The sequence below is a fragment of the Manis pentadactyla genome, chromosome 9, assembly GCF_030020395.1.
Source record: "Manis pentadactyla isolate mManPen7 chromosome 9, mManPen7.hap1, whole genome shotgun sequence".
In the NCBI taxonomy this organism is placed as follows: Eukaryota; Metazoa; Chordata; class Mammalia; order Pholidota; family Manidae; genus Manis; species Manis pentadactyla.
The window spans coordinates 100,349,998-100,367,609 of NC_080027.1; the positions used below are offsets into that span (position 1 = coordinate 100,349,998).

Here is a 17,612-nt window from a genome sequence, read left to right on the forward strand (position 1 = left end):
TAGAACCCTACTTGAAGAAGAAAGGGTGTGAAGCAAGACATCTACCCTCGGTTTGGAGCCCCTAGTCAGGCATGGCCTCCTTTCACTATGCACACATCCATGGTTGTGAGCCCACTGTGTCCTCTGTGGCCCCATGTTGGAAAATGAGCTTTTGCAATAGTCACCAAGTGATTCCAGGGTGCATATGAGCCTTATATCTGAAAGAATATGGCTCTGGGGTAAAGAAAGATTGAACATGGAAGGGAAAATTAGGTGCCTGAAACCTTTTTGGTTTATTTTTTTATGGTAATTTAATTTAATAACATTAATGATTGTGTAATATTCAGCATAAGACAAGTGATCATTAGTTTATTAACAAATACATTGGATCTCACCTATGCAAAACAGTTCTGGTCTCTGAACAGTGACCTTAGAAATGTCAAATATCAGCCAACTTCGACTGTGTTATCTTATAGTCACTAAATGACAACAAAATCTCAGTGGCTTAAACTAAGGCTGATCTGTCACACCCTTATGTCTGTCTCAAATTGGCTGTGTCTCTGCTTCATACCATCCTCATTCAGGGGCCCAGGGACCTTGCTGCTCTCCTGGGAGAATATCTTAAAAAGGGGAAGTGGTGAGCCATGCAATTGTTCTTAAAGCTTTATTTTGGAAGTACACATGTAACTTTGGGACACATTCTAATGGCCACAGTTAGAGAATTGCCAACCATCAGAGAAGAGAGAGGGCATTTATAATTCTGTCTTAGGGATGGGTCCTGTGCAGTGGGGAATATTTTGAACAATAATATAGTTGCTACCATTAATCGCTTAATTCAAAGAGTGTTTCTACTGGGCAAAATAGATTAGAACCCCTTCTTTAGAATTACATTCCACCCAGTTTACAAGCCATATAAGGAAGTCATTTTTCCATTAACAAACTAACTCATCAATCAGTCCATGGTTTCATAAGTCATTTATAAAATAAGTTATTCTTATTATTTTACTGACTGAATTTTACTGAGTGTCAGCTATGTACCAGGCATAGTGGCAGGCAATGGATATAGAAAGTCAAATGAGACATGGTTCATGCCCTTGGGGAGCTTAGAGATTCATCATATTATTACATTGACTTAAACTATGTTCTAAAATGGAAATAGGTGGCATAGTGTCTCCCCATAAGACACAGCTCTGAATGATTTGAGATTCTTTATAAAAGCAATCCCAGAAAGGATATCCCCAATCCATCTTGCACAGCATGGCTTCTCCACTCCACATTCAAATGTTGGTTAGCGAACTTCAGCACCCCTGCTATCCACAGCATAGGAAATGTCTGCTCTACTGAGTTTGGATTCCCTACCTTACTCAGTGTTTTCTCTGGACCAGGCATGGTGTCATCCCTCTGAAGCAAAATCCAATTTTATCCTCCTACATCTCTACATTGTAGGTGTCTTTAACCCCATCATATTTATAAACTAAAGCCCAAGAAGAAAAGCAGAAATATCCAAACAGTAAGTGATTCAACATTCAGACTCAGGGTTGACAGCAAAGTCCATGCACCAAACAATAGTGTAACAATGTCCACCATCTAAAACTCAACCTGAGATTAAACTTCTAACATCTCAGATTATGGTAGCTGCTCCCATACTCCACTCAGGTAGTGTCCTTTCCAAGGAGGAGAAATTCACGAACTTAACTTCAAGCACTGGGAGATTTAGTGTAAGAATACACAGAAACAACAGAAATATAAGCAGAGCCCACGGAAGTTTAGAAAGATTGATAACGACATCATCTTGTCTTGCATTTGAACTTCATAGATGGGGATTCTTAGCATGACCATGACTCAGGTATTCTCTTTCATCTGATTTTCTGATTCCATAAGCTTATGCTATTTCTATCAACTGCCAACTGTGGATGAATGGATAGGGAGAGAGAGAGAGAGAGAGATGATAGATCAATATTTTCAGAAGAGAAATGAATGCAGCCAACCACCATTATCTCTTCATGCATGGCAGACTGGCTGCCTTGTTGCCTAGTCTAGCCTGGTATCTGTGGCCATTGGGACAATTAAGTCTGATACATCTGTCCCACCTACAGAACTATGTAGGGTGCTTCCTTAGCTGGGCATAAGGTCCAGAAAAGAGCTGTGAGAGTGGCTGCACCATGATGGGGCCGTCCTGGCCATTATGTCAAATACATTAGTCATTACTGAACATTATTTTAGCCCTCCTGTGTTCTCGCTGCCTATAATATGTCATCAGCACATTTAGGTCAAAGGTGGTCCTATCTTCCTCCACTCTGACTCTGCCTCTTCGCCTCTTCCCATCCATATCTCAGAACGAACAGTTCAGTGCAGAGGCATTGCTGACATCTAATAAGCATGAACTAATGAATCAAAAAACCCACAGCCACCTGCTCCCTGGTCTTAAGGGAAAATATGGGACTTGAGCTGAAGATGTGGCCATTGCTTCTCCTATTAATCTCCCAAACTCCTCTGTGGGTTGTGATCTCTGCTCCACTGGGGTGACACAAACATGACAGATGGCACTCTCATGCCCGAGGAGTTTATTCTAAAACATGGACAGGGCTATATATTTTGCAATAAGACACTTATAAGTCACTCTTATGCATTTGGAGCAGGAATACTGTGACACAAGATGCTATTGCATACATGTAAATAGTAGAAATTTGTAGACAGAAAGAATATAGATTTATATATATATATCAGTGAATCATATTTATATTTCACTTGGAGATTCTGATGTAAGTATACAACACTAATCAACAGAGTTTATGGCTTTCTATAAAATAAAGATTTTTATCTGATGGAAGAATACATAATTTAAATTGAAGAACTGAAATATAAGATTTTATCACAATGATTTAAATAATTTTTACATTAAAATTGCTATGGTACTATAAGGAAAATGAATGGCTATAAAAAGACTAAACAAGCATTTATGGATTTATCAACAAATAGCAGGTTAATAGAAAGCTACTAAGATGAATATAAAGATAACCAAGAAAAAAATATCAACAACAGAAAAGCATTCAACCTACACTGGAAAGAAAATACATGAATACATATAGAAAATGTCAAAGATGTGACACTTATAACACTAGATAGAAATGCCATCAGTCTTTAGTACACTTGTTATGGAAATCTAGTATCTTTGCATAGTGGAGAAAAAATTGTAACCTCTTATTTTTCTTCCGTATTACTTTTTAAGTTTTTTTGTAGTACAAATGATATGAACTCCTCATAGTACATATATGTATGCATGTATATATGTGAAAAAGGTTTAAAGACCATTAATAATCACCATTAGTATAAAGTTAAAAGACCATCAATAATGATCTTTAGGACAGAGATATTGTTAGATCATAATCATAACGTTTTTTAACTTAATAATGTACCATGAAGCTCATTCAATGAAATGACAAATTATTTTATAATATGTTAAAGGTCAATAATAAAATCAAAGATGCCTTCAAACTGAAATTAAACCCTGGATTATCTAGTCTGACCTTTTCAGCAATGCTTTCATAATCTCTCTAGATGATTGTGTGCCCTTTCCTGACCAATTCAGTGACTAAAAAATCATCAATTTGCCAGGAAATTCTTTGAATTTCTTGAACGTTCTAATTATGAAAAGTCCTTCTCTACCCTGAATTGTGTCTACCTCCTTTAACTTCTCCCCAGAAAAGCCTTGGGCCTGAGCTCCTTTAGTGCCATAATCATAACTAAATCATGGTGCTTCACTGTGCAAACTTTATAAAAGTAGGCTATAATGTTTACCCTATATTCCTCATAAGGTTGTTTAAAGACTCAAGTCAGAAAATATTGTGAAAACGACTGGATGTGAAACAAACACAGATAGCAAACAAAGGTCCTCCTTCACCCGCATTCGTCAAAAATTGTTATCTTCACCCCAAGTCCCCTCTCCAAGACCAACTGCTCTATTATCTCCATCATTTCTTATAAATTATACTCTCCAGAATCACAGTCTTATCAGCTTTGCTGGAGACACCCCAGTCTGTGAGTGTCCCCAGTAAGAAGTGCCAGGCTGAACTCAACAGGACAATGCTGAGTGGCCAAATGGGTGGGAGAGAGAATCTGACCATTCTCCCATTGATCCAGTAGCCTGCTGTGCATGCTGGACACAGAGGTTTTCTCATTACCACTGTCTACCTCATCTTTAAAGGGCCAACTGAACCACAGCAACTGAGGAACGTCTTCGATAAAAATCTTTTAGAAATAACCAAATGGTCAAACAATAGAAACTAATGATATTTTCTCTTCATCATTTATTGTCTCCTTAATCACCCAGTTTTATTCTTCATTAACTGAAGGAAGGAGCACTTGAATTATTACCTAAAATGAAGTTGAAGATTTGTCAGTGACTTTACATTATCCATGATCTCATTTACACTATCTTTCCGATGGTATGAAGAGCTGTGGTGCGTCCCCAGCATTACAAGTGGAAAATATAACAATCTGCTTGTTTTTTTCAGTCACTTCTTTTTTTCTAGGAAGGCAATTCTAGGAAAGTATAAATCACTGGCAACTCATCTGAATATACCATGATCTGTCTTGGAATGACGTGTAAAATAACTGTTTACCACATTGGTCAGATGGTTTCATGAACTGTTGGCTCTTCTGTGCAGAGGGAATCAGAATCTGTGGTATTAATATTTCACTTCCCTCTAAGTTGAATAGTTTATACAGAAAGGTAATCTCTAAAAGGTAAGAAGGAGGCAAGCCATCATCCAGTCTGTGTGCCACCTACCTTCACAAGCTAGCACAGTGCCCTCTATCATTCACTGACTGTTTCTCCACCTGGAAAATCTGGAAAGTCTTACATATGATTCCTTTCTTTCTCAGACTATTGAGACCTATAGAAGAAAAGCTCTATCTCATTCAAGGATATATGACAGTGTTATTTTTCTGAGCAGCTTACTTAGAGAAAGGGAATGGATTGGAGTCGTTCAGGTAGAGAGCAGATATGCCATCTGAAGTTGGACTGCAGTTGGCAGAAAACAGCAGCCAAATGCGATTCTGTTTCATATTTCTTTTGTCAGTTTCAGCTGATTTCAGGTTGGCCCATTCTGAAAATAAGGCTTCCTGGAAGGTGTCCAAATAAGGAAAGCAAGCAGGTAGTCTGGTGACAATACGGCTCAAAAACTCATTATTGTTTCCTGTGGTTTTGCAACAAAATGTGTGATGAGTTGGGCTAGAACCAGAATATCAACTACCAAATGGTATACAAAAGGGATAATACTGGGAAAAAAATTTCAAGGCAAAAATCAAAATAGAGCTCAGTGATTTCAGAAACATTGGCCTCTTGTCAAGAATAACTGTCATTAAAATTTCCATAACCACCAGTGAAAATGATTTGGGGAGAAAGGCTAAGGGAGGGTCTGTTTTAGAAAACACAGTGAAACTTTTTATTTTATTATTAAGTTTCCCAGCTGAGTTTGTAAGATCTCAGATTATTCTTGGGCTCTTTCTCTGCTAAGGGGCCAAAGATTTCTGTCTATTGACATACACAGATTAAAAATTTTAATCCAGGAAACTTTATCAGCAGAGCCCGAGCAAGTCTTCTTTGGCTAAGGACTAACACTAAAGGAGTCTCCATCTTGAGACTATCAGTGGAGAGAAGACCAAAAAATAATAATAAAAAAGGAAGCATGCAGGCGTCACTGGAACCCCTTTTGATACAACGCGCCGAGCCCACGCAGCACAAGAATTGGTCTGGCGTCGTTGTTCCATGTTCTCTGGATGCTGAAGAGTCTGATTTGCATTAGAAACCTCTGCATTCAATAAACAAAAATAGGGATAATGACTACAGCGCTATTTGGAACAGAAAACAAACTCAAGCAATGAGTGTTTTCCATTGAATTCATTCAAGATTTTATTAGCTGAGCTCTCACTTAGGTTATTAGTCTCAGCTTGCTTTTAATTTCACTGGCCTCAGTTATTCAAAACAAAAAGGGGCCTGGTTGTGTGTGTGTGTGTGTGTGTGTGTGTGTACACATATCACACACAAGCTTGTACATTCTTCACATTGCAAACCCACCAACAAAAGGAGGAAGAAGATCTGAGGAGAATGAGTGGTTTTTGCGGGTTTAAGGGATGGAGAATTTCTCTACATAAACAAGAAGGTTTGGATTGGAAGTCTGCTTAAAAAAACGTTACAGCTGACCACAAGGTTGTAAATCCACAGACTGGAAGGAGAAAAAGAGAAACACTGCAAGCGAAGTGTGTGGCTGAGCTGTTTGTGGGTTAGATGAGAAACAAGCGCGGAGTGAAACCGAGAGGGGGGTGGCGGTGTGATTGGTGTGGTGTTCCGAGCCAATAGCAGTCCAGGCTGGGACAGTGTCCCGCGCAGCGCCCAGGAGCCCGCGCGGAGCCTCCCTGGTCTCCGTCTGCAGGCGCTCCGCCCGCCCGGGCAGCCCTCGCTTCTGCACGCCGGCCGCGCTGCTCTGCGCTCCAGCCGGCGTTCCCGCTGCGCTCCTGCCAGGACTCCCCTGCGCTCCGATCTCTGCGCGCTCCCGCCCGCGCTGCGCTCTGGCCCTGATCCCTCTGCGCACCCGCTGCGCTTCGCTCTACGCCCCCTCTGCGCTCCGGCCCGCTGCGCACCGGCTGCGCTCCCCCTGCGCTCCGCCGATGCGCGCCCGCCTGAGCAGCTGCGGCAGGCCCAACATCAGCCCCGCTCTGCGCTCTGCAACCCAGAGTAAGCCGAAGGACAGCGACACGAACAGAAGGGACCGGAGGAGGCGGCTTCCACTACGTCATTGCAGGTATGCAGCTTGTCACGACTAATCTGACAGACACGATTTCTGATTTCTACCTACACGACCCACAAAAACTAATTGACATAGTTTGTTCCACTGCCGGTCAGAACAGAAAGCACTGAGCGAACGTTTCGACTGATGCGAGCCTACATAATTAAAGCTGCTAGCGTGTGACAGGGGGTTTATTCACCTATTGTATTTTCCGTGGGTGTAAAACAAGGAACTTCAAACTTGACTGTGATCTTTTTTTCCATACCTGCATGTTGTCATGCTGCCCAATTATATATACCTTTTGGTGACGTCCCTTGTAATTATGACCAGTGGCAGGTCCAACACCATCTGACTATTTGAAAGCAGGCTGAACATTTCCCACCTACGTATCAGGTCAATATCGTCCCCATAGGAATGGGAACCAAGTGGTCTTGAGTATGGTTTTGATTTTTAAAGCATATGGCCAAGGTGAACTAAGCTTATGAGTGAAATATCACTGTGTCACTATGCACTGGTTGAAGGAGGAAAAGAGAGAAGGGAGAAAGAGATTTTAAAACGTAATTGTAACTGACTCTTCTTGTGTACCTGATTTATTTTTATGCCATGTACGAGTTGAAAATGCAGTGGTATTCTGCACCCACTGGCAGGATGCGTTCCAGGACCTCATGTATTGCTACACTAAAAAGTCATGAATTGGAACTGTGTCAAGTATCAGATATGATACTTGGAAGAAAATGTCCATTTTTGGTTTTGTTTTACTTGATCCTAAAGTTGGTAGACTTCTGGCCATTTCTTTTCCTTTTTTTGTTCCTGTCATTTTGAGACATGAGTTTTGTAAACAAACAAACAAAATCCTATTTCCAGGGATTGTATCGTGTTAGAGTTCCAATTCTGAAGATGGTTATGTAACTTAATTTTTCCCCTTGTTGATTTCTAGTGATTTAATTAACATTGCTTAATGGGTTCAGTCCTTCTCTTGGAAAAGCCAGTGGGGACTGAGCGAAGGCTGAGTTAATAGATGGGTGCTGCTTGGGGAGAGCCTCAAATACTGGCATGTAACTGCTCTGGATCCCTATAAGAAGAGCTTTTCCTGCAGTGAAGGGCATATACAGACTGGGACTCTAGGTCATCAAGAGAATGACATGGCAGCAGGTGCAGGAGTAATAGCATATGTTACCTTAAGTCTAAGAAGCATTCTTCTCAGTGGATTCTTAGTGGATCACTTCCAAACCAGCCATTGATAAATCACAATCAATTCCTTACTCAGTCCTGCCTGTATTCAAGGGAGTCCTTATCCCAAGACATGTGCTTGACCAAGGAAGATAAGGAAGTTTCAAGAAAGGTATTTGTTTTACATATCACAATGGAGAATTTACATTGACCTCTCTGTTATCAGATAAACCTGTTCTTTCATCATTAGGGAAAAAAAATACATGCTTAGCTATACCGTGGAGTTATGAAAATGGTCCATAATTTTTTCTCATTGCTGGATTTGAATGATTTAATAGAGTAGTTTTGAAATTGTGTCAAAGAATAGACATGGTAAGTGAATATTATATTTAGGAGAGAGCATGTTGATTTTGTAGATGATTTTTTTATTTACATCACAAGGAACCTGACTGTAAAGAGTTTACCTATTGAAGTAAATACAAATTAATTGCCCAACAAAATTCTATTTGTAGTTAAAATAGTAGTTTTGTATCACTATAAACATTCATCAATCTGCTATGAAGGTAATATCTGAAGTACATTGAGACCTATTTCCATCTTACTTGTCAAACACTAAAGCCGTGTTGGCATGTTGGCAGTCACTGAGAGGATGTGAGAGTGAATATATACCCTTTGTCTGGACTAAGAGGCACTGATGGCTTTTCAAAGGTAAATATAAAAACTGCTTTGATTAGTCATTGTTTGGTGCTATGATTCTTCATAGAGAGAGGTAATCAAAAGTTCATTCCCTGGGCATCTTAGCATAGCTACCCTCAAGTTGTAAGTTTGGTGAAGTTTAAACAAGGCACATGCCTTTAAATCTCTTTAAAGTAAACACCTCTTTCTTAGCCCTCTTCTTCTAAGGCAAAGAAATGGAATTAGACTCTGAGTCTGGACGCTGAGTTCTTACTGATATGGTGGGGACTGGTAGCTGGGGTCAAGGACAGACAAAGGGAGGCTTCCTAGGCTCAGGCACATGGCAGATCAGACCAGCCACGTTGGTCCAGCAGCGTGGCTGCAGCAATCATGTCAACTTGCAGCATTTCCTCAGCATCAGGGCCCTTTAAGTACTGAGAAGAAAAGTAGCAAATTATTTCAACCAGGGGAAATGTGCTGAGAATTGGGCCTGAAACAAGTCACCCAGAGGACCAACAGATAAGACAAATTGTTTTGAAGGAGGAAGTGTGCAATTTCAGTTAAGTCTCTGGTGCCACCTACAACTTCTCTGTTAGCTTAGCTGCTTTTCCCACCACAGAGTTCTCATTTTTGCTATATTGGACACAATGCTGACCTAATCAGGTGCAGAATTAATTCTGATCTTATGTCAGGCTAAAACACGGTCCTTAAAATGATTCATCTAAATGCAGATATCTCCCATTGCCACCACTTGTGGTTGGAAAGATGTCTGTGACTGGCTTACTACTACCCAGGACCCAGACCGTGGGGGGCACTGATTCACAGAGTCCCAGAGCCACATGGGTGAAGAGGACTAACAAACAGAGGCACGAAGCAACAAGGGTATGAAGTGTAAAGACTGAAATCCTTAAATATACATCCAAGAGTCAAAAGAATAATGAGTTTATTTCCCCCAAATGAGCCTCAAGCATCAACTTTGGGTGAGATTTCCTATTTTAAACAAATGCTCGTGTGTACCATGTGCCTTGCACACAGGTGCGGGATGAGAATAAATGCATCTGTAGTGCCGTGAATGCTTCTGTACACGCAGAGGCCAGGAGAGGGCGGCCTGCAAGCTGGGGAAAGCGATGCCGTCTCCTGACAGACGGAGACTCCAAATTCCAAATGGCTAATAACAATGTCTTCCTAACTTTATCACCTTCCTCCCTTTGGAAAGCACAGTCTAGAGCCCTCACCCAGGACACACCATTCAGAAAGGTTTGTTTCTTTTTTGCCTCTAAAATTGCTGCCCTGGCAAAATAAGGAAAGCAGCGTATTTGACAGAGAAGTCAATTTCCCTTTCTTTTAGTTAGCTTCACTCATTGATGTTGATGCGATTCAAGCAGTCTTTATCTTTACTTTGTCAGGAGATGGATGGGAGGAAGGGAAGCAAATTTAGAGAGAAGAGGCCAAAAAAGAATGGGATTCCTGGAGCGGGTTATCCAGCAGAAACAAGTATGAGCTGTTCTGTCAGTCCATCAGCCTTCATTGTGAGAGTGTCTCAAATGCAAGACCATGAGGATACATTTTGCATACTGACCATCAACAATACCTCCAGAATCCTAGCCAATTTGGTTTCAAAACAGAAGAGGTAGAGTAGCTTCTCTTAGCTGTATCCAGAGTCTAAGGCAAGGGCTAAAATAAGAATTATGCGTTTACCTCATAGAAGCTCTGAGATGGTCAAATCTAGCCCATACTAAACCTAGTCCAACGTTTTTAAAATTCATGGCTAAGAAGGTGTTCCCTTGCATTGTTGTTACCTTTGTAGATCAGTCATATTCTAGTGACAAACTATAAATGTGCATAGAAGAGAGAAATAGTCTTAAAGTGATCATATCTGCATGATTAATCCTAAACTAGCTAGACTGGCGATTTTAGCTTCAGGAACACCCTTGTCTGTTTGACACTTTTGGTTTGCCACACAACTTGCCAGCTAACATGGGGCCCTGGAGAAAGCCCGGACAGGGGCTTTTCAGACAATGTCTGAGGGGCCCCAAGCTAGAGCATTCTGGGTGAAAAGCTGAGGTTCCTCCTGAGCAAAGAAAAGGCAGAAGGGACACTGGGCTGGGGGTGGGCATGAAAGCTATGACCTCTGTGTCAGGAAAGAGTGACTCTGAAGCTTTTGGAGCAGTGGGTCCTGGGAGGCCCCAGGGGCTGCCCACCAAGGTCTCAGCAGCTTATGTGTATGAAGGAGGCCTTGGAAGCTCTGATGGCTTCTTCTCCCTGGTGCCACTGTGCTCTGCGGGGAGGTGTGGTGTCCTTGAATCAAAGCAAGGAGTGTTTTTCAAGAACAAAGGAAAGATTTCTTGGCATCTGGGAGGAAAGGGAGTCACTGTGCATCCTCCCCCTGCTCAGCCAGATTAGCCTCCACCACAGCCCCACACGCAGGCTGGGACCACGCAGTGGCCCGATGCTGGGCACGCTGGGATGAAAAGGGAAGATTCATTGAGGGTCACTGTGGCCCCAGATACACTGCTGTAATGTGGGGTATTAGCAAGAAGAGCGGGAGAAGTCTGTCTTGCAGGAAGGGGCTGGGTGGTGGGGCAGATTTATCAACCGAAGACCAGGAATCCCCACCTTCCTCTCAGTCAGAGAAACTCTGGGCTCCACCTCCCTCGTCTAGATTACTTTCCAATAAAGAAACCTCATGGCTGAAGGGAAATGTCTTTGAAGGCACTTACTTGTTTGAGGGGCAGAACAGGGCAAGACCAGAGCATTCTGGCAGATATACCAACCCTTATAAGAAAGGAGACTTGAGGGTATGTGACACTAAGAAAACATTTCTGGATTATGAATGCAATGGAATTAGAAACAAAGGAAATACATGACTTGTGGAAAAATTCTCTTGAAGGAGTTTTTGAAGGACATGACTCCAAGCACACAAATATTCCCAAACATGACTTTCATGTTATGGATTAGTAGCAGTTCCAAACTAAGTCTCTTCTCCTGTAATTTATTTCAACAGCAAGAGAGAAGAAAAAGAACACACTGAGCCGGGGAACACTTGATTAGCTCATGTGAAATGCTAAGCTGACTTTGTCTAGTACAAATATCATTTGCATTAAAAATATTATTCAACCTGCCTCTACAGCTGTGACTCTAAAGGCTGGAAGAAAACTTATCATCTATGGAAAACTAGCCTCCTTGCCCTGCTTTTATGCAATTATAACACAAGCCCTGGATAATGCATTATGTTTCTATTTATAGTAGCAGCATTTGGGGAATGCTGATAGAGGTGTGAAGTTGCTTTTATGGTTAATATGAATCCAGCAGCTCTAAAATGAGATTTCCCTATCAACTGCTTTGGCTAGGACTCTAACTTCCATCACACTTTCAAGTGATCTTTCATTTTCCCTCATTAATCATTTTACAAATTAAGATCCATCTAATATTTGTTAGATGCTTGACATATGCCAGATTATACTAGACACATTCCTGTGTATTATCTAATTTAATCTTCACCACAACCCTGAGAGTTTATGGGGAAAATCATAACATTTGATAGCTAAGAACATAACCATTCATAAAGGCAGCATTCAACAGATATCTATGGAGCCTCTTATTTGTATAATAATAACAGAAGCAGAAAAAACAGTAATAGTAAAATAGTTATTGGTTATCAGCTAGTAAGAACCAATGGAATAACCTTTAATGGAAATGGGTATTATCATGAGCCTGATCCTTCATTCCATATTTTCATATACATTGTTGCATTTAGTTTCTATACAATTAAGCTGGTTATTCACACACACACACACGCGCACACACACACACACACACACATACACACACACACACACAAAAGCAGCAAACATCTTTCTATAGCACTAACTCATGGCTAAATGACTGAAATTACATATATGAAAATAATCTTGGTTGACCATTGCTTGATTTAGGTTTGTATTCATAGGAGTGTCTCATTTGATGGACTACAAACAGATGAAAAATATTCACCCTCAAACCTACTACTTGAGAAAAAAGTAGATCAATGTTAACGCCTCTGCTAAGGATGTACTCATGTCCCAGTGCTACCTCTAGCCTGAGGAGGCCACCCCACATTGTCCCTTATATTTGGAGCAATACAGAAATGGGCAGCTTCAGATGTACAGATCCAATATTTCAACTTGACATGGAAAAATTCTTAAGATATCTCATGTCTGTAAACTCAGAGAATGTAAACTTTGGGGAAGCAGACAAAACACATCACCTTTTTTCAGAGAGTCAAACAATATTAAGACTCTTTTGACCTCGAAGAATGTTATCCGGTTATTATTAAAACTTATGAAGCTAAGAAATTCAGGAGACTTGGGTTTGCATCTGCTCCTGTTTTTCACACTTAAAGTGTGACCTTAGGGAAAGGTTTCAGTCTCTCAAGTTCTCCCTTTGCAGTGGGGTATTTGCATTCCATTTCTATCCAGGTCAACTCTAGAGCGTTTCCTTCTGTGACAATGGCTGACAGTTCTCTGAGGATGACTGCTTGCTAAACTTTTTATAGGTATCACCTAATCTTGAAAAAAACCCTAACTGGTAGTACTTTTATAATCTCCATTTTACAGATGAGATAACTAAGGCTTAAAGAGATTAAGAGTTTTGAAACAGTAACACAGCCAAGCAAGTTGCAAAATCGAGTTTGAAAACCTCCACCACATTTTCTATAGTCTGTCGTGCCTTCATTCACTTGTTCATACATCAGTATTGAGAAGATCCCATAAGCAAGGTGCCGAGTAAAGTTACGGGGTATAATTGCAAAGTGTGCAAACCTGGTGGGACACACCAAGAATAACCTCTTAATTATAATTGTGTTTACTGAGTATTATAATGCAGGAGGCTTTGAAATCTGTGGTGTTATTTTTGTCTTGTTAACAAAACCATTTGACAAGTCCACTCATTATAATAGCTCAAATCCTTTCTTTACATCATTTCAGGTATTTCTGCCCTTCTAGGATGACATGGTTTTAGTCTTCCTTGTGTAATTATTTTTTTAATATGTTTACATCTTTCACTAAATTTTAAGTTCCCTTGAGGGCAGAGGCCATTTCTTTTTCATTTTTTTTTTTGTTTCCCAGCACAGAATTTGTGTTTTATTAACTGTACCTCTATTGAGATCCAGCTACATCTCATTTAGAGCTAAGATCAGACACTCCTGCTTTTCTGCTTAAAGACACAGCCTTCAAAAAGCTTTAAACACACAGAGACAGCACAGGCTAACCCAATGGCAAACTCAGTCATTTGTCTTGGAAAAGGTTTTCATTCTTTCTCCTTTGTGTTATTGATCCCATGTGTTACACTTCCCTGTTTAAAATGATCATTTCAGTAAGGAAATCAAGCTGTCATTAAAAATCGATTAATTCTCTTTTTAAATCACTTGCTTTGACTTTAGAATACTACGTCAACCATTTTGACAGGTTTTTTTTTCTCCCCAGTGAAAGAGAGCTTCACCATTAGAGGGTAACAAGATGTCACGGCAAGTTTGTCTGGGGATGAGCACACCGACATGAGCAAGCACTAGCTTTCTGGGCTCAGTGCTTTAATTTGGAAATTAAAAAATTCCAGCTCATGCAGAGAACAGTGATATGGTTACTGAATGTTCTGGAAACAATGTCACTGGAAGACAATTTAGGAGAAAGGGCAGATTTCACATCTCTATGAAAGAGCTCTTTACTGTGGAGGAGTCTGAGAATTCAGGGCGGTTGTGAATTTGGATGGGGGGATAAACTGTATCTTTGTTTCTAACCTGTGACTGAAATGTCACATTCCCTTTAGTCATGAAGGTGAACAAGAAACCACAGAAGTATTAGCAGAGCCATGGCTTTGTCACCAATAGAATTCAGAGCTGTTTTCATTGCATACAATATGCATTGCATACAGAGGTCTCAAAATACCACTCGTGTATCACTGTTTTAAAATTATGGTACTTTTTATACCTGCTTTTAGATCTTACTATCACTTAGTATGTTATAAAGAAGACTATTAGAAGTTCTGTACTACACTTTCATTTTAAAATATATTAATAAATATATACACACACACATATGGTTTCCTACATAATATTATATATTTCTGAACTTAGATACACTATTCTGAGAAGGTGATCTTAGGCTTCATGAAGTCCAAAGGAAATCCATGGGGGAAAACATGTAAAAAACCTCACTCTATAGGGTGGTAAATTTGGCTTATTAGATGGCAAACTCTCTATCACCTGAAGCTGTCCCCAGTGGCATGGGCCACCTTGTGAGCCGCAGAAGCTTGTGCTGGGGAGGGTGGGGAGAGGCTGGAATTCAGCTGAGGGGAGTCATATATCAGATACGGAATTAGGCCTTGATGCCACCACCTAATGCTGAGGCATTTCCATGGTCAAGACAAAGAGATGAAGAAAAGTCCATCTTTTTTCTTAATGTGAATTTGAGAGGGTTTGAGCAACCTGGCTTCCATAAGGAGGGAAGAGACCTGGGGGCATACTTCATGCCACGTATCTTTGTGTTTCGAACAGGGATGGTCTCAAACATCAGAAATTACCTGTTGGGTGAGTGCATTGTGTGGCTGAGGGCCACATCTGATGCTCAGGTCTGTCTGGTGCCCTAAGAGTCAGAGCCTATCTGCATGTAGCCCCCAAACGTGGACCACCCCATGCTCCCTTGGGGTTCTCTTTTCATGCCTTTTCTCCCCTGCTATACTGTGAGATCTTTAAGGGGCCATGTTATTTTTATCTTTGTGTCTCTGAGTTAAGACGCTTCATTTGGTGAATGAATGACCCTTGTAGAGGTCAGTATTGTTGGAGAACCAGTGGTCCCATTTAAAAAAATTTATCAAGGAAGAAAATATGGGTAAGAGTACTTCTGATTTCACTCAGTGTAAGTGTAACATAGGGTGGGCTCAGGGAGAACCTGAGTCCTCTGTCACACAGGTAAATTCTGGGCCACCCAAACCAAATCAAAGCCTCCGAAAAGCATCCTGTTAAGGGTAAAATAACCAACCTCTCTCCTATTCAACTCAAGACAGTGCTGACAGTAAATAGCTTTCAGGATTGCTGGGGCTTTGGTGGGCTCTGGTGATCTCTAGGATGAAACCTCTGGTAATTTTATTTGGGACTTAGTTAAGCTGGGGAGGGGAGAAGTTCTCTTTATTAAAGGATGCTAAAGATTTCCTGCAAGTGTTTCCTTCATCTTCTGTGGTTATGGACATTGTTTGCCAAGGCAATGCTCATCTGGGAAGGGGGGAGTTGGGAGACAGACAGACAAGGATTGACTGAGCGCATTCCTGGTTTCTGAACATACTGTGTCTTGTTGAGTTTTTATAACGACTTCTTGAGGTAAATGCCGTTGTCCACATTTTACCAAAAGAGAACTGAGTGAAGCTCACTGAACTTCGGTGAGTTTCCTAACTTCACATAGCCATTAAGTAGCTAAGTAAGCATTCAACCAGGGACTTGAGAGAGAAAATTCACTGCCTTTCATCACAAAGCTCTTCAATAATTTTGATTCTATTGCTTCCCATTCATTTAGGTTTCATAGTAGAAACTCACAGAGGTAAGAGTCCAGGTGGGTTGTGCTGGGTGGACAATCAAACACAGAAGGAGTGTGGTTTGAAGCATGAACTTTGGACTCAGATAAACCATTATCTTTGAGGGATAATTCTGATCTGTGAGGGACTGTTACTATCTATAACCCTCATCTAAAATTGTGCAGTATTGTTTTAAGAATTATGTAACATAACACTTGTAGCCCAGGCCCAAAAACCCAACTACTGGCTTGTGCTTTTTTTTTTTTTCTGGCAGGCTTTTGGTATTAGTAGATTAGAGCAAAAAAGCAAAGATCTTTAAGATGAATACCTGTGAAAGTTTGGTGAAAGAATAGTTCATTACTCTGAATACTTTGGAACTGGGAGTTCAGTCTAATTTTGTGAACTGAGAAAAGTAAATTAAGGAGTTTGAGTCTTCATTTTATCTTTTAAGTGGAAATAATAAATATTTGGAAGAAGAGCTAACTCTACACTCTTCACAGAACCATTAATTCATTCAGCAGGTATTTATGGAGCCAGAGCTGGAAATGGCAGAAGATCAAAAGATGGACCATATTTTCAAGGCAACTTATAGCTAATGGGGAAAATAAGATAAATAACACAAACACAAGGTATAAACTGGATAGAATTGGTAAGAACATGGAAAATAAGGTGCATGTGTGATGAAGGAGTGAAGTGTCACCTTGGATGAAGACTTCCCAGTGCTTCTGTAAGGCCTGGGCAGAAAAGTAGCCAAGTGCTACTTTTCATAATCTCCTATCTGCTTCCTCCACTTCATGACCCATGTTATGCATTTATTGTCTTCTAACTCAAGAAGTTTAGAGATATTAAAGAAACCATTTATTTAATCTCCTCATATTACAGATAAGGAACTGAGGGCCCAGCAGGTGGTGTGCATTTTAAGACTGCAAACTAGTTTGCTCTAGAAAGAGAACTAGAACCCAGGTGTCCTGTCTCGTGCCTGTTCCTCTTTCTGTTACACCAATGACCCTCCCCCATTAAGCTGAGCCTAAATCAACAGTATGTGAAGTGTTGTAAGACAAATTGCACAAAGGTCCAAGGTGCAGCCTGCAATACGTGCCAAAACAGGGGAGAAATTATTTTGATTCGGGGACAGTTGAAGGATTTTGTATAAATGCAGTTTGATGTGGATGAATTTTTCTCCTGCTCCCTACAATACTAAATAATCCCAGAGCTTGGACTCCCTGAGGCTGAGGTCCATTGAAATAGTCCCATATATTTCTAGAAGCCCAGAGCCTTCAACTCATGTGATGAACAAATGGAAAAGGAAGTCAAGTAGGAGGTGGAGTAAAGCAGACTTTGGTTCTTTTTTCCAGATTCCCAAGGGCAATGGTGCCTTTTGGCTGTTGAATGATGTTAAGGAGTCTTCCTTCCCACCATTTGGATCAAGGGTAGATCTTCTATGTGATCTATGTAGCCAGG

The 17,612-nt window shown here is 40.7% G+C and overlaps 1 protein-coding gene across 2 annotated transcripts in view; it reads left to right on the forward strand.

The window, feature by feature from the left end:
- The first annotated feature begins 6,264 nt into the window (after nt 1-6,264).
- Nucleotides 6,265-17,612, forward strand: part of GREM2 (gremlin 2, DAN family BMP antagonist) — a 95,212-nt gene continuing 83,864 nt past the window's right edge. The window contains exon 1 of one of the 2 annotated variants that reach the window (XM_036918442.2): nt 6,265-6,782. In XM_036918442.2, the coding sequence (XP_036774337.2) occupies nt 6,649-6,782 (134 nt within the window). In that variant the 5' untranslated portion in view covers nt 6,265-6,648. The remainder of the gene's footprint in view (nt 6,783-17,612) is intronic. The other variant, XM_036918443.2, reaches the window with a different exon arrangement.